At 45.0% G+C, this 25,138-nt stretch overlaps 1 protein-coding gene across 7 annotated transcripts in view; it reads right to left on the bottom strand.

The window, feature by feature from the left end:
• The window catches only part of MFAP5 (microfibril associated protein 5), a 67,681-nt gene that overhangs the window by 37,320 nt on the left and 5,223 nt on the right, over nt 1–25,138 (bottom strand). For 4 of the 7 annotated variants that reach the window (XM_053301331.1, XM_053301330.1, XM_053301329.1 and 1 more), the window contains one exon: nt 24,517–24,629. The exons of 1 other annotated variant lie outside the window; for it this stretch is intronic. In XM_053301331.1, the coding sequence (XP_053157306.1) occupies nt 24,517–24,598 (82 nt within the window). In that variant the 5' untranslated portion in view covers nt 24,599–24,629. Of the gene's footprint in view, nt 1–8,526; nt 8,601–24,516; nt 24,630–25,138 lie in introns of those variants that run through there. 2 more of the 7 variants (XM_053301335.1, XM_053301333.1) reach the window with 2 other exon arrangements.

Below are 25,138 nucleotides of genomic sequence, written 5' to 3'. Positions count from 1 at the left end.
ATACTCCCAATCTAGGACACAAGGTTTTGAAGGCAACATTGTGTTCCTCCCCATGGAGCTCCCAGCACACACACTCTCCCACCCCCCACCTCCCGCATTGGCTAGAAGGAAAATATGGAGGCATGCAATGTGCACCTGCACAAAAAGAAAACCGGAGAGCAGAGGGGAGGGGCTGCATCCCTCATGCCGTGCATGTAATTCGAAGTGGCTTTGCTCATCATATACTCCCAAGAGCTGGAAGCCCTGTCTGGGAAAGCTCCAGATAAAGACCTTTTTGTTCGCTCAGGCCTTTTAGGTTTTGATTTCAAAATTGGACTTTTAACTGATTTTTAAAGAGTTTTGAAATTGCTATGTATTGTTTTTGTATTTTCTTTTTTCCCTTTTGGTCTGTTATGATTTAATGTGTTTGTTTTTATCTCATGTTTTAATGTTGTGTTGTGAGCCGCCCAGAGAACAATTGCTTATGGGGGGGCAAATTTCATGTGTGGCAGCTCTCGCAAGAGTTTGCAAGCAAGCTGCCGGCAGGGGAAGAGGAAAGTGCTGGTGCCAGAGGTGAGGTGGGAAACAAAACGATGGTGGAGGGGACAAAACGGCAGCGGCGGTGGGCAGGAGAAAATGGCGGCGGGGGTGGGTGGGGGAGAAAGCAATGGCAGCGGGCAGGCTGGGAAGGAAATCAGCAGCGGCAGGCAGGCAGGCGGGGAAAACTAGAGGCGCAGATGCTCTGTGCCCGGCCCAGCTAGTTATTAAATAAGTTTTGCCAAATGCAAAAACATTTGGTCAAAAAGTCTTTGACTTCCATTAAGTCAAAAGCAACATCTTTAGACCACCATTATTTTACTTGATATCCTTAGTTGAACATAACTAAATGTAGAAAAAGAACTGATTAAAATTATGAACAATGAACACGGATATTTCCTAAAGTTATACAGTAAGCAGATTCTATACATTAGGGATTTCCAACCAGGCTGTGTGGCTAGCACGGGCAAGCGCCAGTCTCTCCCTGGGCTGCCGCCAAGCCCCCCACTCAGCCCCTGGGCAGATGCTTCCAAGAGAGAATCCACATCTTTCAGGTCATCTCTGGGCCAGTATGGACAATACTGCCACCACTACACAATCAGCCACAAGGGTGCACATTTCTGCCCTATTAATGCTCTTCCCCCACTACCACACAGTTGTGTTGGGGCTGGAGTGCCTGAACTGTGATTAGATTAATCACAAGGCTGATTGACTTTTTAAAAAGTAGTATATCAACTGTGTGTGTAGGGGTGGTTTGGGCATGCCATCTCCTCATGACTATGTAGGCAAGGCATGCTGGGTGAGGAGGGGAGATATGTGTATCTTCACTCCTGATTATGCAGTGGGTGGTTGTCCAGCATCGTATTGTCTGAACCATCCCACTGTCTCTATTCCCTATGTATAAAATGTGTTTCATTCTTTGACTTTTACTGTACTCTGAATTGTGACTTCACTTGTAGTCTCCGGCTTGTATCTCTTTCTGAAGTGATCTGCTTTGTGTTTGTTTTGACTGAGATCTCTGCAATGGATTCACTTGATTTGCACTGCTGTATGTGACAGTAGGGGACTGCTTGCTGGGGTTATTGTAAACCATTCAATCTCGTCTTTGGCCTTCCAAATGGAGCAATATGGCAATAACAATAACTTTTTATGGCTGTTTATGTCTAGAAAAGTTCTGGAACTTAGAAAAGGTGGCTTTTGGAGGTAAGAAAAACAGGAATAATAAGGATTTTTTTTAAAAAAGTGACCTGCCTTACAGGCGTGAAGTAAATAGGTACCTAGGAAGCTACCATATACCAAGTCAGGCCTTTGGTCCATCTGGCTCAGTATTGTCTACACAGACTGGCAGCAGCTTCTCCAAGGTTGCAGGCAGGAGTCTCTCTCAGCCCTATCTTGGAGATGCCAGGGAGGGAACTTGGAACCTTCTGCATGCAAGCACGTAGATGCTCTTCCCAGAGCAGCTTCATCCCCTAAGGGATCTTACAGTGCTCGCACATGTAGTCACATGTAGTAAAGGTCACTGAGATAATATACACAGTGTTTTCAATACCTATAAATGTAACCATTTTAAAATATATTTTGCTCTTTGCTTTCTTGAGATGAAATGTAATTCTATGAATTTCCTTTTCAAAAAAACAAGAAAATGATAGAATAAAAAAAATTCAGATTAAGAGGACAGTTAGGTGTTATCTTCAACATGCAGAGGGCTGGAGCTGCAAGATGAAGAGAAATTGTCGATGCATGGAGGCTAAACTATACAATATATGAGATCAGGGGCGTAACTATAATAGGGCAAGGGGAGACAATTGTCTGGGGGGCGCACTGCCTTGGGGGCCCCCCAGAGGCAAGTCACATGACTGACTCCCCCAGCCGCACACCCGCCCGGGCTTCCTTCAGTTGTATTCATCCTCTGAAAGTGATGTGAGTGTTAAGACCTGGAGCTACCAGAACAACAGGTCTTTCTCTAGTACCATTCAATGACTTGCATCGTCCACAATTGACAAAACCCTTCAAAAAATAATTTAGGATGATATTCTATTGTGGCACATAGGATATAAATAAATTTATATATTATACTCTGCTTTTTGTTACCACTATTCAGCCTCATTTAAGATTTCTTTACTTCATGAGCTGAGCTTCAGTAAGGGGGGGCCATTTTAAAATCTTGTCTCTGGGCCCACTCCAACCTTGCTACGCCCCTGTATGAGATTATAGAATGTTTGCTGCTTAGAAGTTAAAACAAGCACCTTACCATTTCCATGGTTTTTGGTGCAAGCTTGAGTGAATTTGTGAATACCTTTCCTCTTCTTTTAAATTGAAGGTGTTCTGATCCTATAATTTAGTTCATAGTGAAAATTTGTAGACAGTGTGGTTGTACATTTTTCATGTGTACAACCACACATGAAAAAGAAGGGTCAGAAAAAGAATAGGGGAGAAAAAAGCCTTGAATAAAGATCCATGAATTCTATGGGCCTCTGACAGATGGAGGGCCTGGCAACCAGCCAATCAGCTGGCAAAGAATGTGATGACATCAGTCCAGAGTTTGCAAGCCAGATGCTTAAAAAGCTAAACATGATCCTCCCTTTAGCTGGCTTCTCGGACATGGGTGGGACCTGGCCCCAAGGAGTTGGATTGTATATTAACAGAAGCGGGGGAGAGTATAGGACAGAATGTACAGGTTGGGAGGGGAAGATTTCAGTATTTAATTTTTCTTCGCTATCAACACAACAGAAGATAAATGCATAGGGAAAAAGATAAGATAGAAAAAAGAAAGTGAAAAGAAAGGAGAGGGGGGAACCAAGCGGGTAGTGGCACAGGGACAAATAGGGGAAGTGTCGCCAAATGATGATTTGTTCCCCCTTTATGACATTTTCTTTCAGTGTTCAAATCCGTAACATTTCAGTAAGCTCAGGAAAATTAATTGGTCACGCACACTAAAGAAATATGAAGGCAGATAACAAATGAAAGAGATAAAGATACTGTGAAAGACAATAAACAAACAAACAAACAAACAAACAAACTTTGTTAGCTGCTCCATAACAAATTGTTCTCTGGGCGACTCACAACAGAGGATTAAAACATACAATAAAAATACATAACACATTAAATGATAACAGCCCCCCCCAAAAGGTAAAAAGAAAATACAAAATGCAATACAAAACAGCTTAAAAACTCATTTTAAATTAGTTAAAAATCAGAACAGATATGAAAACCTGAATTTAAAAACCCGAATTTAAAAGGCCTGTGTGAACAAAAAGATGCCTGTCTTCACCTGGCATCCAAAAGAACAAAGTGATGAAGCCAGGCAAACCTCACTGGAGAGGCTATTCCATAAATGGCGTGCAACCACCAAAAAGGCCCTCTCCCTGATAGCTACCTGCTTCATCTCATTTGGCAGGAGCCCCCGGAGGGGGCCCTGCGAAGATCTTAAGGTTCAGCTTGGGACATATGGGGCAAGGCGCTCTCTCAGGTAACCCGGTCCCAAGCCATTTAGAGCTTTAAAGGTTAAAATCAGCACTTTGAATTGGGCCCAGAAATGGACTGGGAGCCAGTGCAGCTGACAAATGGCTCACTTTGCAAGTCAAAGGAGTTACAATACATGTCCTGTACTCTGAAGAACAGTCTAAAATTGTAAATGTCAGAGTCAAAATACTGCAGTCTCCACCTCTTGTACTATTGTTGCTGATGTTTTGAGAGGGTGTGTTGTTAAGTACCATGAGCCACCCATGACGATAAGGCAAGACAGGCAGCAACATAAGACAGTGGTCTTCACTGCTTTTAGAGCGGGGTCCATACCTGCTTGTATTTCTGTGGGGCTTAGGTGGTGAGCAGCGAGCGAGGGCAGTGGTTAAGAGAGAGACCATGATGTGTGAAGCTGGCCACGGTGGGGTAGGGATGTGCAAGCCAGCTTGATGCCAACCACAGTTCAAATCGAACCAGCCTAGTTTAGGCAGTCTGAATTTGAACCAGACCGGCCCCACAAAGCGGAGGGCTAGTTTGGTTTGAACTGGACCTGGACTGGTTCTAACAACCAGTTTGCGGGCCAGCTTGGGGGTATACTTGTAAAGGGGAATCCAGAGAGGATTCATCTTTACAAGTAAAGTGGGATTCCCTATAGTAATGCTGGGTGTGTTGTGCGTGCATGTGTGTGTGTGTGTGCAAAAGTATAGTAATTTCCAGGTAGCTGGGACATCTGGAATTGCAGAGGCAACAGTGGCAGAAACACTGACAGTGGCAGTGGGGGCTCCTTCAAACCCACCCCCTTATGGCCTCCCAAATGACAGCTCAGGCTAGCTGTGGCCCAATTCAGGCCAATGTGCAAGCACGGAGGCCATTTCCATGACCTCTGCACAGGCATGGAGGTCACAAAAATGGCCTCCACAGATGCGCACAGGCCCAAACTGGGCCACAGCCTGTCTGAGCTGTCATTTAGGAGGCCGGTCAGCAGTGGAGTTGGAGGAGCTCCCACTGATGTCTCCGCCATGACCATCACCACCTCCGCTGTCCCTGCCACCTGGAAATTAAAGGTAGAAACTACCCTTTTGCTCCCCCCACTCCTGCATTACTATAGGGACAAATCCTTAGATTATCCTTGATTGAGTTTGGAAACTCCTGCTCCCAACAATGTTATTGGTAACTGATTAGGTTATGTCTGGGTGGCTTCTTCCTGTATGCCCCTTGACATATTCAAAAAAAAGAAATTGTTGGAGCAAAAAGGGAGATTGTTGAACAAAGAGAAGCGAGGAGGAAACATCACCATTCTGGCCTGTACTGGCCCAATTCTGATAAAGATGGGGAGGAATAGATAGGTAGAGAGTCTGACTCAGCTTTGAAGACTTTTATCAGACTAGAAGGAAGAGAGCCTGCATTCCTTTCTCCTTTGTTCCTTTTGCAACTCTAAGATGGGTCTGTTCTGCATTTATCCTGCTTGTGCCATAATGCAATCAGCGAGGGGCATTACCTTTGGCTTTTGCAAGTCTTTTGCAAATAGACCTGAGGACTGCCTATTAGGGAAGCACTTTGCCAGAACAACCTTTTACCTTGAATGCAGCTAATGTTTCTCTTCTAAGCAAATATAAAGAAAGAATGTTTTGTTTTATTTTTATTTTGTTTCATTTATATCCCAAGGAGCCCAAAATGGTGTACATGGTTATGTTTATCCTCAAAAGCAAAACAAACTTGTGAGGTGGGTTAGGCTGAGAGATAAGTGACTGGCTCAGAGTCACCCAGCAAGTTTCATGGCTGAATGGGGATTTGAACTCGGGTCAAAATGGCTGGCGCTTAAGTTTAGGAGGTACACTGAAGCACCCCCAAACGGCAAAATGAGCAGGTCTGCTAACATTTATCTCGGAGTTCCCAATGTGACATGGGCTGGAGCAAGTCTCTTGGTGATGTCAGGAACTGGATAGAAGTTGAAAGCTGCATTTTCTTTATATAGCTGCACCTTATGGTAGACGGCTGAACGTCAACACAGAACTTTCAGGCCCTGGACTGGCCCTAGCCAGCCAGGGTAGCTTTTGGAGCCTTCCTGAAAAAGAAAGGTTTAAAGGCCTACTGTTGGGACTGTAAGATTGTATACTGGTTCTATATTTTTGCTGGTCTATGACCATAACAAATAAATAATACTGTTGGGACCAAGGCCTTGCTTGAATATCAAGATCTTCCTGGCCCTGCTGTGTAGGCTTCTGCAGTTTTGCCTTCTGATTGCAGTTTGTCTGCTCGGCTTTGTCTGTGATTTGGTCTTCAGCTCTTGGCTTTGCTTCCTGATCTGGTTCCTGGTTACTGTGTCTGACTCCCAGTGCTGACTTCAGACTCTGTGCTGTCCAGTGGTGACTGCCCATGTCCCTGCTCTGACAAGAGCTTTGGACAGGGTATCCAGCCAAACATTTTTTTAAAGTTGACAGATTTGCTTTGGTCTTTGGGACAAAGCTCTTCTTTCTCCCCAGACCCCACCCTACCCCACATCTGTATGCTGTATGGTGGATGGACAATTTTTTGTCCTGAACTTTGTCCCCAGAACTGCCAAAAACTGCTGACCTCCTCTTTCTGGCTCTACTACTGGACCTGGTCTAGGTTTCAGCATCAGAGATCCAACTAAGGATCATTTTTTCATTTCAAAAGTTGGCAACACTGCCTTTACAAGTCACTACAAATCACACTTTACCTTTCAAATCTCCCCTCTACCCGTGAGTGGGAATACATATGAAAATTTGGCCACAAAAGATTAATTGTCACTGAGTGAATGGCCAAGGTGCCAGCCCCATCTTCTTTCCCTATTTCCTTTGCCCCAGTCTACTTCTCCTCTCTCTCCATCCCTTGGGAACCACAAGTCTGCCTGATGCCTCTTCCACATCCATCTCAGGCCCTACCTCCTACTTCTCTTCCTGTGCCTCATGCCCCAGATACGCCCCCCCATGTCTGATGTCAGATGTAGGGGGAGTGGCTAACTGCTGGTGCAGGGGGTGGGGCTAGGGGCGTGGCGGTGGGCTCCGCGCCTGCCTGTTCCCATTGTTGTGCATGGAAGCTGTGCATTTCTGACACCAGCAACCATTCTAACAATCCCCATCTTTACTTCAGAGTTCTTTACATAGTGTCATTTGCCAGGCGTGCAAATAGATCTGAACTGAGGGTGAGCATTAATGTAATGCCAGCTGATGTCAAAAAGTACTATTTCCCCCCTAATGCTGAGAAAGCAGTCTTTTTATCCAATGTTGTTTCTGGGAAGCGGAGTCTCTCTCCCAAGTGGGAGAGTGAGCACCCTGCTGCCACATACTTAACATATAACTGTCATGACACGGAGCTTGAGGAGCTTGCCCGGTCAGGATTGATGGTGCTGGCTGTGAAGGTGCTGGGTCTAGGCCTGATGGCCAGGAGCCCGAGACTCCCGGATGGGGACTCAAGAGACAGTGCCTCTTGAGCCAGATCTCCCAAGGGACCAGCCAGGTCTTCCATAACAGAATCCTTGTGCTCCCTAGTACCTGCTCACCAGTTCTCTAGGTAAGAATTAACCAAGCGGCCACTGTGTCTCAGGCTCAAGGACTGCTGCTCTAACACTCTTCTTCACTCTTAAGCAAGGGAGTGGAACCTGGGAGGGAGTATCAGGGCCAGGAGGAGCATAAAGGTCCAGTTACATAGGAACATAGGGAGCTGCCATATACATCTAGGTCAGTATACATCTAGCTCAGTATCGTCTACACAGACTGGCAGTGGCTTTTCCAGGGTTGCAGGCCGGAATCTCTCTCAGCCCTATCTTGAAGGAGCCAGGGAGGGGAACTTGGAACCTTCTGCTCTTCTCAGAGAGGCTCCATCCCCTGAGGGGAATATCTTACAGTGCTCACATGTGGTCTCCCATTCAGATGCAATCAGGGTATACCCTGCTTAGCTAGGCGTAAGTCATGCTTGCTACCACAAGACCAATTCTCCTCTCTGCAGTTCAAGCTGAGACAGTAGAACTTTCCATACATTATGTTGTACAGATGCCTGTACATATTTTTATATGAATGGTACATGCATGTATCCTAAAAAGTAAACCCAGGGACTGGACCCCTTAAATATAAGTTACAGATTGTACCTATTGCTCTGTGGGTGTTGAAAATAATGTGTGAATAGCTGAATGTACATATATATCTGGATACACTGTACAAAGACTGCACATGCAAGCAGTGTAAAGTTCCAACAGAAGAGTTGGAACGTCCTGGCCATCTCTGGGACTTCTGTCTGACCACTGGCTTTGTTCTCCAAGATCTTGATCCTGGAATTTATTCTGTCCTCTTGCTTCCTGCACCGCCTGCCTCCTTGCCCTCTGGGGAGGCTGGGCCAAGTTCCTCCCACCAGTGCCTGAGGGGGCATGGTGGGCTGCTCCAGACCCCCCCCCCCCGCTCCATTCTTGTGGCATGCAGAGTGAGCCATACACCAATTTCCCCATCCTCATCCACAGAAACTTCTTTTCCCCAGCCTGCAGCATGCAAAGCATGCAACATGCCAATTCCCTCCCAGACAATCTCCCCTTACCTCGTAGCTGCTTCTGCTGCCGCTTCTCCTTCTGCACTTCCATTTTTCAAAACACAAAGGGTGGGGGATGGAACCTAAGGATGGGTGAAGAAGGAGGAGCAGTTGGTCTTGTGGTAGCAAGCATGACTTGTACCCTTAACTAAGCAGCGTCCACCCTGGTTGCATATGAATGGGAGACTTGATGAGTGAGCACTGTAAGATCTTCCCCTCAGGGGATGGAGCTGCTCTGGGAAGAGCATCTAGGTTCCAATTTCCCTCCCTGGCTTCTCCAAGATAGGGCTGAGAGAGATTCCTGCCTGCAACCTTGGAGAAGCCGCTGCCAATCTGTGTAGACAATACTGAGCTAGATGGACCAATGGTCTCCTATGGTTCCTATGTAAGGAAAGTGGCTGACTCTCTCACACTCCTTTGTGCTCCATTCCCTTTTGAAAAGCCAGGGGGTGGGATGAGGATGAGGAGCAGCAAGAATTGCACTGCCACCTCCAAGTAGTGTCAGACAATGTAGCCAGTGGCTGGCTAACAGAGCAGTGGGGTGGCCAGTGGAGGTGGGTGCAGGGGTCATGTGCAGTGCCACCTGCCAACAGTCTGCCACCTGTCACCTTCTCACATGTCATTAGTGGGCTGGCCCTGCTGGAAATTTTGGCTGTAGTTTCAACTCTAGCTAGTAAATTACTTCCCTATTAGAACCAGACTGCTTACTGGACCTGCCTCATCATGGCTCCACAGGACTGGGCAGGACTGTGATTGACTACTGACAACATGCTTCCCTTGGGGAGTGCTGGCACCTCTCTTTCCTTTATTGAGGCTCAGAAACTGACTCTGTCGCCCACCTTCTTATGAGGTCACCAGTTGTGTTCAGCACCATCAGTAGGTTCCATCATGGGCAGCCCCACACAAAGTGTAAGACACTGAGGCTATTCTCATGATGGGGGGAAACTGGGCTAAAGGAGCCCAGCCTGGTTTCCCCGCATCGTGAGAACCACTGGGCTCGCGGGTGAGCCTGGTGGTTCGATGGCAGCTAGCCCACCAAAGTAGCCCTCCCCTTAAATGAGATTACTAACCTCATTTCCCCAATTGTGGGATGCCGCGGTGCAGCGACTCACAAGTAGACACCCAACTGGGAGGCTACAAGAAGCTTCCTGGCCTCGGGGGTCTCCCCAGAATGCCCCGCACACTTGTGTGAGACATCCTGGGATTTCCGGGGGCTGGGTGGCCCCCGATCCTTGCAGCCCCTACCGGGGCTTGTAGTCATGTGGGTGGCAGATCCAACCACCCAGGGCAGGCTCTTCACTTGTCTGCAGGAAGTGGGCCAAGCCCGCTCTCCCCACAGAGCCCTCTAAGGTTCTCCACACTGCTTATGTGGAGAGCTTCATTCTGTGTCTTCCCTCTACTTGCTTCCATCTACTTGCCTATCTTGCTCCACTCCTGTCTATAACTTTCACAGTTTTCTCAGAGTGAGCCCTTTGGAGCAAGGAACCTTGCTTTCCCCCATTCTCTTTCTATGTAAACTGCTTTGAAAACTTGTTAAAAACAGAATAAAATATAATAATGGTGTGTGTGTGTGTGTGTGTGTGTGTGTGTGAGAGAGAGAGAGAGAGAGAGAGAAATATAATAAAGATGATAATAATGATCTGTCTCTGTGTGTGGGAAGCAGCCACATTCGCATGTAATGCAGGACCACACTTCCAATGGACCTATGGTTTCATGCCCTCCTCCCCCCCACTCTCCCATCCAAAATTTGTACATAATGGAGAGCCTATCATGCCAGAGTTGAGGGAGGAGCTTCCTCCCTCAACTCTGGTTCCAGGGGAAGTAGCACAGGCTGTCTGGAAGCTCAGGTTGCTACAACGAAAACTCACTACAACCCAAAGGTTCAGATTGAAGTGCCAGATCTGAACCCTTGCTTTTTGTCACTGCGCACAATCCAGGTTGTCCACATTTGGACGTAACATCCATGGAACCGCAGGCCCATTCAACTGTGGTTCCACATTACATAGGAATGCAGCCAGAGAGACAGACAGACAGACAAACAAACAAACAAACTGGGTCTCCCTGTAGCTGTTCTCTGGTCTCTTTCCTCCTGTACCTAGCTCATCAGTAACTTGGGGCAGAGGAATTAAAACCTCATGGTCCAAAGGTGCACTCTGGGCCCTGTCAGCTTGCCCTTGCCTCTATAAAGCCCTTGCCTATAGGTCAAGCTGGCAGTCTGAGCAATAGAAGCAGCAGCCTTGCCACGCCTTGCCTCACCCTGCTTCTGCTTAACTGATTTGCTTGGGGCTTGATTACAGCCCAGCCCTGCCTATGCTTTCTGACTCTGACCCACAGCCTGATTGTAACTAGGCACTTGACCCTGAGCCATTCTCAAATGCTCCTCTGGTCCTCCACTTCTTATCTACCTACACCTGAATGTGTGCACACTTTGCTTACAAAGGCCTGACAAAGAGCTCACTGAGGTAGTACAGCCCTGAAGAGCTAAAGATAATAACTTTTGGTTGGTAAATCAGAACAGCTTTGTCATCAGACACACTTTGCAAAAGTGACCTCCAGTGACTCCCTCCCTTTCAATATGGGTATTCTGGCACAGAAAATAGATCTAGGAGTAGCCCAAAGATACTAGTCCAGGTGTCATGAAAAGGACAAAACTAATCAGTGATGTGAATCTCCACCCTTCCCAGTTCAGGGCCTGTAATCAGCTTCCATCTACTTGCCTCTCTTGCTCTGCTCCTGTCTATGACTTTCAGAGAGTTTTCTCAGAGTGAGCCCTTTGGGGCAGGAAACTTTCTTATTCTTTTTCTATGTAAACTGCTTTGAAAACTTTTTGTTAAAAAGCAGAACAATAACAACAACAACTTTTAAAGTACACTATTATGCATATTTGAGGAACTGGAATATCTCTTTGCAATAACTGGTTTATAACTGTTTTAGTAGTTGAGTATATTGAGATTTACTTCTTGAGAGGCATGAAATCTCCCTCAGAGTTTTCTAATATTATCTAAATTTCCTTTAGGTACCCTTCAAATTCCAACAGGCATTTCCTGAGTGGAAAGTTTGTCTTGAATTTCACTCTTGGCAGTATTTGGTGGAAACTAGAGGGGCTGCCTCTGTCCATATTTCACTAATCCTAATTATTTTCACTTCCCTTGTGTTTTGTCCAGCAAGATCTCTCAAAATTGCCTCAGATCTTGCTTTATACAAAATCATATGACAACTCTAAAGCTTTAAATACAGTATAGGACCAGGATACAAGGGGCCATCACAGCCCATACACATCTGCCAATGTACTTTGTTCATCATCAGAGGTCTGCTCTCTGTTCTCCATCTTGAGAAATCATTTGGACACATGACAGGGCCTTCCTGGTTGCAGACCTCAGACAGTGGAACTTCCTGTCCCTTGAAGCCTACTTGGAGTTTTTTCTACACCTGGGATGTTTTGAGATGGAGAAATACTCTGTTTTAAAACAGAAGTTCTTACCACTTTTTTCCTTAGCCTTCAGTTGACGTACTGGCCACCATGCAATTTACCATCTCCTGGTCATTTGCTACCAATCTCTCCATTAGTCTCATCATGGATTGGCAGCAGATTGCCAGTAGATGGCACTGTGAAATTGTGCAGCAGCTAAAAATGGAGTATTTCTCCTTCTGGATACACTCCTCATTTAGACATGTTTATTTCACTACATGTTTTAATTTATTTTTCTCCTGCTGGATTTTTTCTTCCTTCTTATGACTCTTCTTGTTCTAAGTTGTTTGAATTATTAATTCTCTATTTTTATTGAAGTATATGGATTTTTAGTTGTAACCTTATGGAGGCCCTTTTGTGGGCTGAAAGGCAGGATATAAACTCCTACAGACATTCCAAGAAGTCCTTATTCTATAGGTGGAACCACATGCAAACACATAATTGGAACTTTATGGTGGGGAGAGTGGCTAGTGGGGAGTTACAGTGAAAAGGTAGCTGGTGGGGGAAATTCTCATTGCTTTTTTGCTGAAAATGACTCTCTCCTAAAGCTGCTTTTCCTTAGAATAAGCAGCCTGTTCAGTTCTCTTACCAGTATTTGCATGTGTTGTTCTACCCTGCAGGCAAGTATTATAGAGCCAAGTACCAACTGTGTCATCATGAACACTTAAAAAAACCACCATTTTACCATTAAAAAGTGCAACAAATCTATTGCTAATACTATTCCTATTAATATGAAAATTGGTATGTAAAATCTCCTTGGTCAGTTGTACTACATTTCACAGAAACTGGATGAAAGATATCTTGAATTATAGAAGTTTAAATATTTTGTCTGGAGGAATAAGAAAAATGTATTTCCTACCATTTTTATGTTGCCAGTAAATAACATACCTGAAATGTGTAATTTTAGGGTCAAACTGCTCATTACGCTGAGCATGCACTAGGCATCTCTATTGTATTGTGTTTTTCCTGTGTAAAATAGTGCACACAGGGCCCAAATCTATATTGGGACTATGGTGGGTGGAGGGGGCTTAAACACTTTGTCCCCCCTCCTAAACCCCACTCCAGATTGGTCCCCTCATGCTGTTGAATGGGGTGGTGCGAATGAAACCTGCTCCCCGGTCAAACAGTGTGTGTTGTGGGAGGGCCCAGTCTAAATCAGGATTCAGCCTAGAAGAATTTTCCTCCATGTGTTACACAAAATTCTGCACACAAAAGTTTAAATGACTGACACCTCCTCCAGCTGTACCTCTGTGGACTCTGGCAGCAGCTGGCCAGGCTGATGTGATGATAACTAAATTTGGGAAGAAAAAGGACTCACTGCCACCAGGCTTCATGGTGCCCTGGTGGTTGAATTTAAACATGCCAAGAGTTAAACATTCCAGTTTAAGATAAGATTTGGAAGAGGCTTGTTGACAGAATTCAGGAATTAAGGATAATCTTACGAAAACCCAGGTTTGCTGTTGCCTGCAACCTGCAGAGGAAGAGGATTAGGGCCAAAAGGGGACAGTAAATTCAAGCCTTGGAGAGCCACTGCCAGTAAGTGTAAACAAGACTGAGCCAGATGAACCAATGGCCTGACTAGGTATAAAGTAGTGTCCTATATTATTAAAGACGAAGGGAAAGCGTGGTTGCATGAAAATCTAGTTGAAAGCAAATACAGTGAGGCTGTTCTTACGCTGAGGCAAAGCCAGGCTAGGGAAGCCCAGCCTGATTTTGCTTGCATGTGGCATGGCAGCAAACCCACAAGAGAGCCCCAGCTGTTCACCCCCAGCTGTTCGCCTGTGTTAAGAGCAGAAATGCACAATTTGCCCAGGCTAACTGGTCATGTGTCGGTGCCACGCAGCTCCATGAGGCACCCACACACCAGCAGACTCCTGGCCGGCATCATCAAACAACTCCCTATAATGCACTGCACATTTGCACAATGCATTATAGGAATTCTGGGGGCCTCCTGGTCCCTAAACCTCCCTGCTGCTGGCAAAAGCTGGCAGTCATCTGGGCGGGGTATCCGCCTACCCAACGACAAGGAAAGGATTGCTTGCAGGGGAGATAAGCTTTTCGAGGCTTCCTCCCTTCACCAAGGGCTCCGTATGTGAGACTGTAGAACATATTTAATGCTTACATATCATGGAGTTTAAAGCAGGTGCCAATCTGTAATTTCCCTGCTTTTTAGTGTATGAGGGATCTTAAACTGAAGACTTAAAATCCTATTTGGAATAAATATGTACACAATGATGACACTGCATGCTACAGTCACTGGAGGGAGCTGCAACACCAAGCTTTCAATGGCCTCCATGAATTCTTCAGCTGTCTTTGCTTTGTCAGCTGAAGATCCTGAGTCAGCTGAAATTTTTCCCCAGGGGTCTCCCATAACAGGGTCCCACTTCATAGTAATCACAGTCACTTACTATGTCTTTAGAGGCTAGTAATGAATTTTCAGTTGCTTTCACCTTACGTTTTTCTTATGTGGGTTACAAAGAGCTGAAAATTTCAAAATAGGTTACTCGTCTACTTTCCTACTTTCTCATTCTAACCACATCTGCAGTGTAGAAGATTCCATGCTATATTTAGCCATTTTGGTTCATGTTGCTTACAGCGCATTTCCCTCCCCCTGCTTGCTCCTACATATATTTCAGTACATTTACTTTACGTTTCCTTTACCATGTCAACACATTTCAGTGTTAGAAAAGTATCTGGGCTGCCCCGTGAGAAATGTGATGGGGTTTGATTCTTCATTAATGTTCTAGATTTGGCTTCCTTTTATTTTACAGAAGTTGCACTATTTTTCATCCTAGGACTGGCTGCTCAGAAAGGAACTGGGAGCCATGCTGATAATTAATTTCTTGGAATCACAGTTGGACCTGATGAGCTCTCTCACTATATACCAGCTGCCTTGTGTTACTGAGGCTGCATTCTCACAACTGTGTTAATCCTGGTTAAATGGGGTTGACCATTTAGTGTGAACATGAGAACACAAGTGCGGTGGGAATCCTGGCTAAGTTCCACACTATTAGGATATTTAACCTACAATCATATCTGGGCTAGTCATTCACCCGGATGCCCATAGTTGCTAGTGCCTAGAGGGGACCATGCCCATCGACACTCTAGCCTCCTACCCACACTCCATGGCCACACCACCAGATCACCTTTGGCTGCATTCTGCCTGGTAACACACCATATCAACCATACCTGACACACCCACCTACACCTGCCTCAACAACTCCACTGACTCTTCTTAAAAGGACACAAATGCAAGTCCCAGCTGCCAACAAAGGCAACACACCCAGTGGGATGAGGGATAACCTTAACCAGTACTTGAGTATTGCCAGCCACTCTGGCCTCCACTTTCACTAGACCTGTCTCCAGACATAGACTAGTGTTAGAGACACACCATGATACTTGGAAAACTGTCCTTAGGAACTTGGACTGTACAAGCTCCAGTAGAGCAAAGATGGAAAAAAGTTGGGCACCAGTTGGGCACCATAGAGGAGTTGCGCCAGTGGCTTGGCTTCAAAAAATTTAAGGGCTGCAGGTATATAGTGGCTTCCTCTGGATCGGAAGAATTTTAGGATGACATAAATATATCAGCAGCAGAAAACCTGCCAGGGAGGCAGTTGGACCCTTAGATGATGAGGGCATGAAAGGGATTATTAAAGAGTATAAGCAGATTGCAGAAAAGCTGAATGAGTTATTTGCATCTATCTTCACAGTGGAGAATATTGACCATATACCATCTCCAGAACTGAGCTTCTCAGGCTCAGAGGCTGAAGAGCTGGGTCAATTTGAGGTGATAAGGGAAGTTGTTCTAAACTGTCTTGAAAAACTAAAAGTAATCAAATCTCCAGGGCCAGATGGAACCCACCCAAGAGTTCTGAAGGAACTCAAATATGAAATTGCTGATCTAGCAAAAATATGTAACTTGTCCCGACAATCAGGCTCTGTACCAGAGGACTGGAAAGTAGTTAATGTGACACCGATTTTAATGTGACACCGATTTTCCAGGGGGGATCCAGGAAATTACAGGCCTGTTAGCTTAACTTCTGTGCCAGGGGGTTATTCACACGTAGCTTCATGCTGCAGGGTAAATGTTGAGCAAAGCCACTTCAAATTACACTCAAGACATCTGAGGGAAGCAGCCCCTACCCTCTGCTCTTGGGTTTTCTTTTGGAAACAGTTTGCATTGCATGCCTCCATGTTTTCCTTCTAGCCAATGTGGAGGCGGGGAGAGAGAGAGAGAGAGGGCTCCTTGGATAGGAACACAATGATTCTACATCAGTGCTTCTCCCAAATCCAACATTTTTAAAACCCGGAAATACATCAAGATAAGCTAGAATTTGGAAGATAAAGCCTGATTTGTGTGTGGAGTATTTCCAGGGATCTCAAATGGACTTTGGAGTGAGTTTGACTGGTGTGTGAACGCACACACTCTCTTCCGGAGGAGATTCAGGGTAACAGCTCTGTCTGTAAAAGCTCCAGGCAAATTGATGGAAAGCATACTTAAGGACAAAATTGTTAAAAACAGAAGAATGGGCCTTGCTGAAGAAGAACCAGCATGGCTTCCACAAGGGCAGGTCTTGCCTCGAAATTTTTTTGGAGTTCTTTGAGAGTGTCAACAGGCATGTGGACAAAGGTGATCTGGTTGACACAGTATACTTTGACTTCCAAAAAGCTTTTGACAAAATTCCCCACCAAAAGATGTGTGGATTGGTAACTTGTTGAAGGACAGAAAACCCTGCTAATTTGGCAAAGAGGCACGTCTTAAGGTGGTGATTCTCTTTATTTAGCAGGGGGAGAGTATTTGGCCCTATCCACCCCCAGCACAGTACCTTCAGTGACTGTTGCTGGCGTCTATCATATGTTTCTTTTTAGATTCTGAGCCCTTTGGGGACAGGGATCCATCTTATTTATTTATTATTTCTCTGTGTAAACCACCCTCAGCCATTTTTGGAAGGGTGATATAGAAATCAAATAAATAAACAACAACAACAACAACAACAAAACACCTTGAAGAGCACCTCAACACCATAGGGGCCACAGAAATCACCATCATCCAATTACAAAAAGCAACTTTACTGGGAACAGTCTATATTCTGCAACGATATCTATAATAATAACAGCAACAACATTGATAATAAAATTCAGTCATCCCAGGTCCTTGGACTCGATGTCTGGATAAAACAAACCAGTCAATAACACCTGTCTGACTGTGTAAACAACAACAATAACAACAACAACAAAAACAACAATAGAGGATAGGAATAAATGGACAGTTTTCACAATGGAGGGAAGTAAGAAGTAAGGTCCCCCAAGGATCTGTACTGGGACCAGTGCTCTTTAAAATGTTCATAAATAATCTAGAAGTTGGAGTAAGCAGCAAAGTGGCCAAATCTGCAGATGACACTAAACTAGTTCAGGGTAGTGAAATCCAAAGCAGGTTGTAACGTGCTCCAAAAAGATCTCTCCAAACTGGGGGAGTGGGTGACAAAATGACAAATGTGGTTCAAAGTAAGCAAGTGTAAAGTGATGCATATTGGGTCAAAACCCCCTCAATTTCACATATATACTGATGGGATCTGAGCTGTCGGTGACTGACCAGGAGAGAGATCTTGGAGTCGTGGTGGACAGCTTGCTGAAAGTGTCGACTCCGTACGCAACAGCTGTGAAAAAGGCAAATTCCATGCTAGGGATCATTAGGAAGGGGATTGAAAATAAAAATACTAGTATTATGCCTTTATACAAAATACAAATCTATGGTGCGGCCACATTTGGAGTCCTGTGTTCTGTTCTGGTCACTATATCTTAAGAAGGACATTGTAGAACTGGAAAAGGTTCAGAAGAGGGCAATCAAGATGATCGGGGCCTAGAGCATGGAGTAGAGAGAGGGGACAGGGAGAAATTTTTCTCCCTCTCTCACAACACTAGAAACAGGGGTCATCCCATGAAACTGAAGGCCAGGAAATTTAGGACTAACAAAAGTAAGTACTTCACACAGCACATAATTAACTTATGGAATTTTCTGCCACAGGATGTGGTGATGGCCACTAGCTTGGATGGCTTTAAAAGGGGCTTAGACAAGGTCATGGAGGATACGTCTATCAATGGCTACTAGTCTGGTGGCTATAGGCCACCTCATCAGAAACATGATGCCATTAAATACCAGTTGCAGGAGAACAATGGCAGGAGAGGGGGAAAGCCCTCACTCCCGCCTGTGGGCTTCTCAAAGGCATCTGGTGGGCCACTGTGTGAAACAGGATGCTGGACTAGATGGGCCTTAGGCTTGATCCAGCAGGGCTGTTCTTATGTTCTTAAGCCAGCAGTGCTCCTCTGTGCGTTTTGAGCAGCTTGAGAGCCATGAGCTTTTCTGCTGCCAGAGGCATGGAAGACCACCCCCAGGTATTTAAAGCAGAAAACCTGCTCAATTTTGTGCCTGTTTATACATCAGGAGTGTGTCTTGGGTCTCTTAGCAACAGCCATGATTTTGGTTTTGTGATAGTTTATTTCCAACTAGTCATTGCAGTACTAGACAAGGGCCCTCAGAGCTCTTCTGAGGCCTATGGGGGGTCCTAGAGAGAATTGCTGCATCATCTGCATAGAGCAGAGTAGAGATGTGTCTTTCTGTGAGCTTGGGAGGGTGAAAATCTGATTTATTAAGGTGACCCACCATGGAGTTAGTGTAGAAGTTGAACAGCAGCGGGAGAAGAATGCAGCCATGTTTGATGCCTTTATGGGTTGGAACAGCACTTGATAGATGGCTCCAGTTCCCACAGTTTGACTTGTGAGACAGAGTCAAATGCAGCCTTGAGGTCTATAAAAGCTGCATAAAGGGAGGTTGTAGTATGGGTTGAATATTTCTCAATTAAATGTTTTAGAACTAAACACTGACCAGTGGTGGATCGGGCCTCCATAAAGCCAGCCTGCTCCTCCACGAGGAGGTTTTCTTGGTCCAGCCATTCCCTAAGCTTCCAGCGTACATCTCTAGCATAGAGACATCTCTCTTTATATATAGTATAGATGTCTACCACAGAGACATCTGCTCAGTATGGTTACTGACCATCCTGAGCAGGCTGATAGGTCTATAGTTTGCTGGATCATCTACCAACATCTACCTAGCCCTCCTAGATAAGATAAACCAGATTGGGCAAGGATCAAGAGTAAAGGTGTTGTCCAAGAATTCTTGGCAGTACCAAATCTCAGGATACATTTGTGTTCAAAATGCAAGATTTTCATTGTGTCCAAGTGACTTCAGAGTACCAACACTGTACAAATGCCAGCTGATAGCATGTTACCTCTATTTGGCCTCCTGAATTAGCTCTCTTCAGAAATTATTAAAATTGGGGACTCTGTACTTGTATATGGCATCCCCAAGAGTATGCTCTCGCCTTTGAATTCCTGCTCCTGTGCTGATGCACTCAGAAGCCCAACCCACACTCACATCCATGGTTGCAGTGTTTGTCTGAAGAGATGAATGCTGTACATGTCAGATTCTTCCTGTGATTGGCATCCGGGGCACCCAATCATGGGATGAATCTGACCACAAATATAGAGTATGTCTCTGCAGACAAATGCTGTAACTGCAGTGGGGGTGGGGTTTCTGACCACATAGGCGTGGGGATTCAGATTTCTGACCACGCATAGGCGTGGGGATTCAGAACAGGTTCTTGGGGTCGCTGTATGCAAGCAGTGTCCCTAGTTTTTATAATGTCTGACGAGGGATACACTAACATGGTAACCTGCATTGTTACTTATCACTGTGAAGGCATTAATGAGCTGCTGTCCATTGTCTGGACACACTGGTGTGTATGTGATAATTGTGTGTTCAGCTGAATCAATACAGGCAAGGTGGATCTTCTTGGGTCATGAAACACACAAGGCGATTGAGCGGAAGGTGGCCTCCAAGCTCCAGGCAGTTTTGGATGATGCAGATTATCTAGACCCATTTCAAACTGGCTTCTGTGTGGACTATGGGTTGAGACTGCCTTGGTAGGCCTGACAGATGATCTTCAACTGGCTATCAACAGAGGGAATGTGACACTGCTGATCTTTTTGGATCTCTTGGCATCTCTCGATACCATCAACCATGGTATCTTTCAGGGGTGCCTGAGGGAGATGGGATTGGGGGACACTGTTTTACAGTGGTTCCATTCCTACCTCTCTGATAGATTCCAGATGGTGTCACTTGGAGACTGCTGTTCTGCAAAGCGAGAACTAAAGTGTGGAGTTTCACAAGGATCCTATGCTTTTTAACATATACATGAAACTGCTGGGAAAGATTATCAGGAGGTTTGGTGCTGGGTGTTATCAATATGCTGATGACACCCACATCTATTTCTCCCTATCAGTTTCATCAGGAAATCAGGAAATGGTGCATCTTCTCTAAATGCCTGCTTGGAGGCAGTAATGGGCTGGATGAGGGATAACGAACTGAAATTGAATCCAAATAAGATGGAGATGAATGAAATTGAATCCAAATAAGACTGTGTGGGGCCGAGACCCAAGACTCAGAGATGGTTTAGATCTACCTGTCCTGGACATGGTTACACTCCCGCTGAAAGATCAGGTACGTAGCTTGGGAGTGTTCCTGAACTCAAAGCTCTCCCTGGTTTCTTAGGTTGAGGCAGTGGCCTGGAGCGCTTTTTATTAGCTTTGGCTGATATGACAGCTACGTCCATTTCTGGAGGTAAATGACTTTAAAACAGTGGTACATATGCTGGTATCCTCCAGGTTTGACTACTGTAATGCACTCTATGTGGGGCTGCCTTTGTACATAGTCCGGAAACTACAAATGGTACAGAATGCGGCAGCCAGATTGGTCTCTGGGACAACTCAAAGGGACCACATAACACCGGTTTTAAGGGAAGTGAACTGGCTGCCAACATGTTTCCAGGTGAAATACAAAGTGCTGGTTATGATCTATAAGGCCCTTAACGGCATGGGTTTAGGGTATTTAAGAGAGCTGAGCTCCCCCTTTGTCATGAACCCTGCCGCCTGTTACGATCTTCTGGTGAGGTCCAGTTATGGTTGCCGCCGGCTCATTTGGTGGCAACCCAGGACCGGGCTTTCTCTGTGGCTGCCCCGCGGCTTTGGAATATGCTCCCTGCTTAAATAAGAGCATCTCCTTCTCTGTTTGTTTTCAGGAAGACCCTCAAGACTCACCTGTTCTCATAGATTTTTAATTAGAATTAATTTTAATAATTTGTTTTAATAAGGTTTATGCTACTGTTTTTATTGTTTCATATATTCATCTGTGCTGATTTATCAGGCACTATAAAAATATTATTAAATAAATAAATAAATAAATTCAGCATATATGTATACCGCCCACTATTGGGTCGTAGGAACTTAATCCACTCTTTTGTAAGCTCTGGATACCAATAGAGATTAACACTGAACACCTTCAGATTTGTTAGGGTGGTTCCTTTTCCAAATGTGATCAATTTCTAACTGAAATTATGCTCAATGCATTTTAAAATGGAAGCACGGTTAGATCAAGAAAGTTCAGGTATCTCTTGTTTGTGTCTCTGGTTAGCAGCTGCCCTTTCAGTGTAGTGATTGATGTAGAACTTTTTCCTTGTCAATGTCTGTCATCTCAAGATCAAACCAGCAAGGTGAAATTGCAGAGGGAAGAAAAATAGCCGCTGGTTCTTCAGAGCAGTTGTTGAAATTAACAGGATTTTCTGGCTCCTGTAAATGCCCTCTGAACACACAACCTTTTTCTATAATTCTTGCAAGAGCCAACCTGCTGTTTCTGCTGAAAACCTTTCATAGTCACCACTTCCAATTTGTCCATTCCCACTTTCTCAAAGAGCTTCCCACCTCCACAAACAGACTGATAGAGCCTTAGAAATGTTGCTAGCTCTGCTTTTTCTGCAGGCTCCCAGAAGCCTCTAGGGGTATGCAAGGCTCCGAACCAGTCCGGACGGGCACAGGGGGGGGTTGTAGCTTTAAGGGCGAGGGGTGGTACTTCCCCCCCCCCGCCGCTCTTCCCCCTCCGGGGCTGTGGTTTTAGACAAAGATTCTGGGGCGGCAGCGTTCCTCCCTGCCGCCCCTGGCCCTGTTGTTAGCCTGCAAGTGCCGAAGTAAAGATCACGCATGCGCCCGTTCTGCCGCATGTGTGCACCTGCCGCCGCCGCTCGCGCTCCACTGATGTCACACATCATGTGACATCAGCGGAGCGCGCGCGTGGTGGCCGCAGGTGCGCACGCGCGGCAGAATGGGCGCATGCGTGATCTTTACTTCGGCACTTGCAGGCTAACGATGGGGCGAGGGGCGGCAGGGAGGAATGCTGCCGCCCCAGAATCTATGTCTAAAACCACAGCGCCGGAGGGGGAAGAGCGGCGGGGGGGGGAAGTACCACCCCCCACCCTTAAAGCTACAACCCCCCTCCATGCCGAACCGCCAGACCAGCTCGGAACTGGACCGGTTCGGAGGCCTCCAGCATGGCCTCCGAACCGGTTCGGGCACATCCCTAGTCAAGCCTCTCTGCTTATGTTTGAGACTGCAACAGAAACTACCCATCAGAAATGGCACAACCCACAGCGGCCATGAAGCTCTGGAGTATCAGTCCCACCTAGCCACATCTTGACTGTAGCAAAACTGCTCATTTAAGGTGGCAGCCCAAGAGGCACAGTTCAGTCCATATCTGTTTAGCACTTCAACCTCTCTTCCAGCCAAATTTTCCTTCTTTTTGGATCCGCAGATCAGTCTTATAGCTTAAATGTGTGCATCTATGATTGAGACATTACAACAACAACAACAACAACAAATATTTATATACTGCTTTTCAACAAAAGTTTCTAAAGCAGTTTACATAGAGAAATAAATAAATAAGATTACAATACAACAATAATACCACTGGCAGTTTGTTGGTTCCTATCTTGTAATTCTTACAACACAGGATAGGTGAGGATTATTATTGGCACATTGAAGAAGAGGGGTTGGCTGAGAGAGAGTGGCTTGCTTAGGGCCATAAAGGGAGTTTGTGGCAAAGATTTGAATGCGTAATTTTTTTAGCTCACATCTCTTAGTAGCTGAGCTACATCAGCTCTCTATAGCAGTTTAACTATTTACAAGATGGTTGTTGTAAGATTTTCTCTGGTTGTTGACTGTAACAAACTCTGATTCTGAACTACTTACTATATTTATAGATCACTTTTCAGCCATAACAGCCCCTTAGGCATTTTACAATAAAAACAAACTAAAGCAATTCAAAATTAAAACAATCCCAGTCTAAAAATAAATCTAAAAACAAATAGAAAAATTAACCAAACATCAGGACAATAAAAACAGAACATCCAAATAAGCAAAACAATAACAAAAAGTAACCTGAGGAAACAGTGACAATAAGTAACCTGTGCACTCCCTCTTATGGGAGGGAGGGAAGGAGGGAGGGAAACCCTCAAAAACAGAAGTTAACACTGAAAAAAACCTGTTTCTAGTGGAGGGCAGTCCACCATCCCCAACTGATGGTACCCAAAGAAGGGTTTCATTGGCAGATTTTACAGGAAAGCTTTAGGGCTTAAGGTTCAAGAGATAAATGACCTCAAACAGTAGTACACATACTGGTAACCTCCAAACTTGACTACTGCAATTAACTCTATGTGGGGCTGCCTTTGTACATAGTCCGGAAACTGCAATTGGTACAGAATACAGCAGCCAGGTCGGTCTCAAAGAGACCATATTTCTTCTATATTAAAAGAACTACACTGGCTACCAATATGTTTCCGGGCAAAATACAAGGTGCTGGGTAAAATACAAAGTACCTAAATAGTCTTAAACAGCTTAGGTCCAGGGTATTTAAGAGTACTTCTTCTTCACTATGAGCTCCATCACCCATTGAGATCATCTGGAGAGGTCTGTCTGCAATTGCCACCAGCTCATCCGTTGGCTACTCAGATAAGGCCTTCTCTGTTGCTGCCCCAAGACTTTGGAATGCATTCCCTGCTGAAATAAGAGCCTTCCCATCTCTGACAATTTTTAAAAAGTCTCTAAAGACACATTTATTCACTCAAGTCTTTTAACTAGTTCTGGTTTTAAATTGTTTTAATGTTTTAATTTTTTAAAAGTGTTTTCTGTTTTTGTAAACCACCCAGAGATGCAAGTTGGGGGTGGTGGACAAATATAAGAAAATTAATAGCTAAATAAGACCGGAGTCCTGAAATGGAAACAGACTCGCGGCTAATGAACATGTTTCAGAACAGCTGTTCTGTTCACAATGCTTAAGACAGCAGATGAACAGTCAAATTCTGAACTAGATTCCAGACTATCTTCAAGGACAGCCTTATGTAAAAATGCATTACAGTACTCTAACCCAGAAGTCAACAAAGCATGAATGATGGTAGGCAGGTCCTTGTTTACTAGTAGCAACTGATATATTAACTGAACTGAATGAAAAGCACTCAAGACAACATCTGCTATCTGGGCATCCAGAAGCAATGCTGAGTCCAAGAGTGCTCTCATATAGCTCTGATGATCTGATCTAGGGGAGCAAGCATGACATCAAAAGCAGACATTTCTCTAACCAATCACTCAACTGAGCATCTTGCCATCACCATCTCTGTCTTGTATGGACTGAGTTTCTGTGTATTCATCCAGTCCTTCACTGACTTCAGGCATTTATTAAGGGAGGCTATAGCCCAATCTGGATCTGATGAAAGGGAGAAATAGAGATGAATACCATCAAACATACTGATAGTTCTGGCCCCCAAATTTCAAGACAATTTCGCCCTGTGGGTTTAGCTAGATGTTAAACAATCATGGGAGTCATGGACCCCGAGGAATCCCACAGAATAATACCCATGGAAAGGAACAATTTTCTGCTAGCACCACTATCTGAAATTTACTTGCTAGGTAGGAATGGAACCACTGCAAGATGGAGCTTCCAACCTTTGTTCATCCAGAAAGATACCAAAGTTACTGGGAGAACAAAGAGAATTAGCAGGGTCATATCTCCCCATTTTTCTAACCCAACAGGGCAACCAAAATTTCTGTCCACAAATCAGACTTTAGAGGACTGCTGCTGGAAGATGGATTTTCTTCCCAGATCCACCACCATTTCTTTCTTTCTCATTAATTGTTATTAAGTGTTAATGATCGCTCATTAGTTGTTATAGCTTCCCCTTTTGGATCTCAAAGTGAGAATAGCCCTGATGAAGT

The sequence above is a fragment of the Hemicordylus capensis genome, chromosome 2 (genome assembly GCF_027244095.1).
Source record: "Hemicordylus capensis ecotype Gifberg chromosome 2, rHemCap1.1.pri, whole genome shotgun sequence".
NCBI lineage: Eukaryota > Metazoa > Chordata > Lepidosauria > Squamata > Cordylidae > Hemicordylus > Hemicordylus capensis.
Note: the sequence above shows the minus strand (reverse complement) of the source record. Positions and strands in the feature narration are given on the sequence as shown.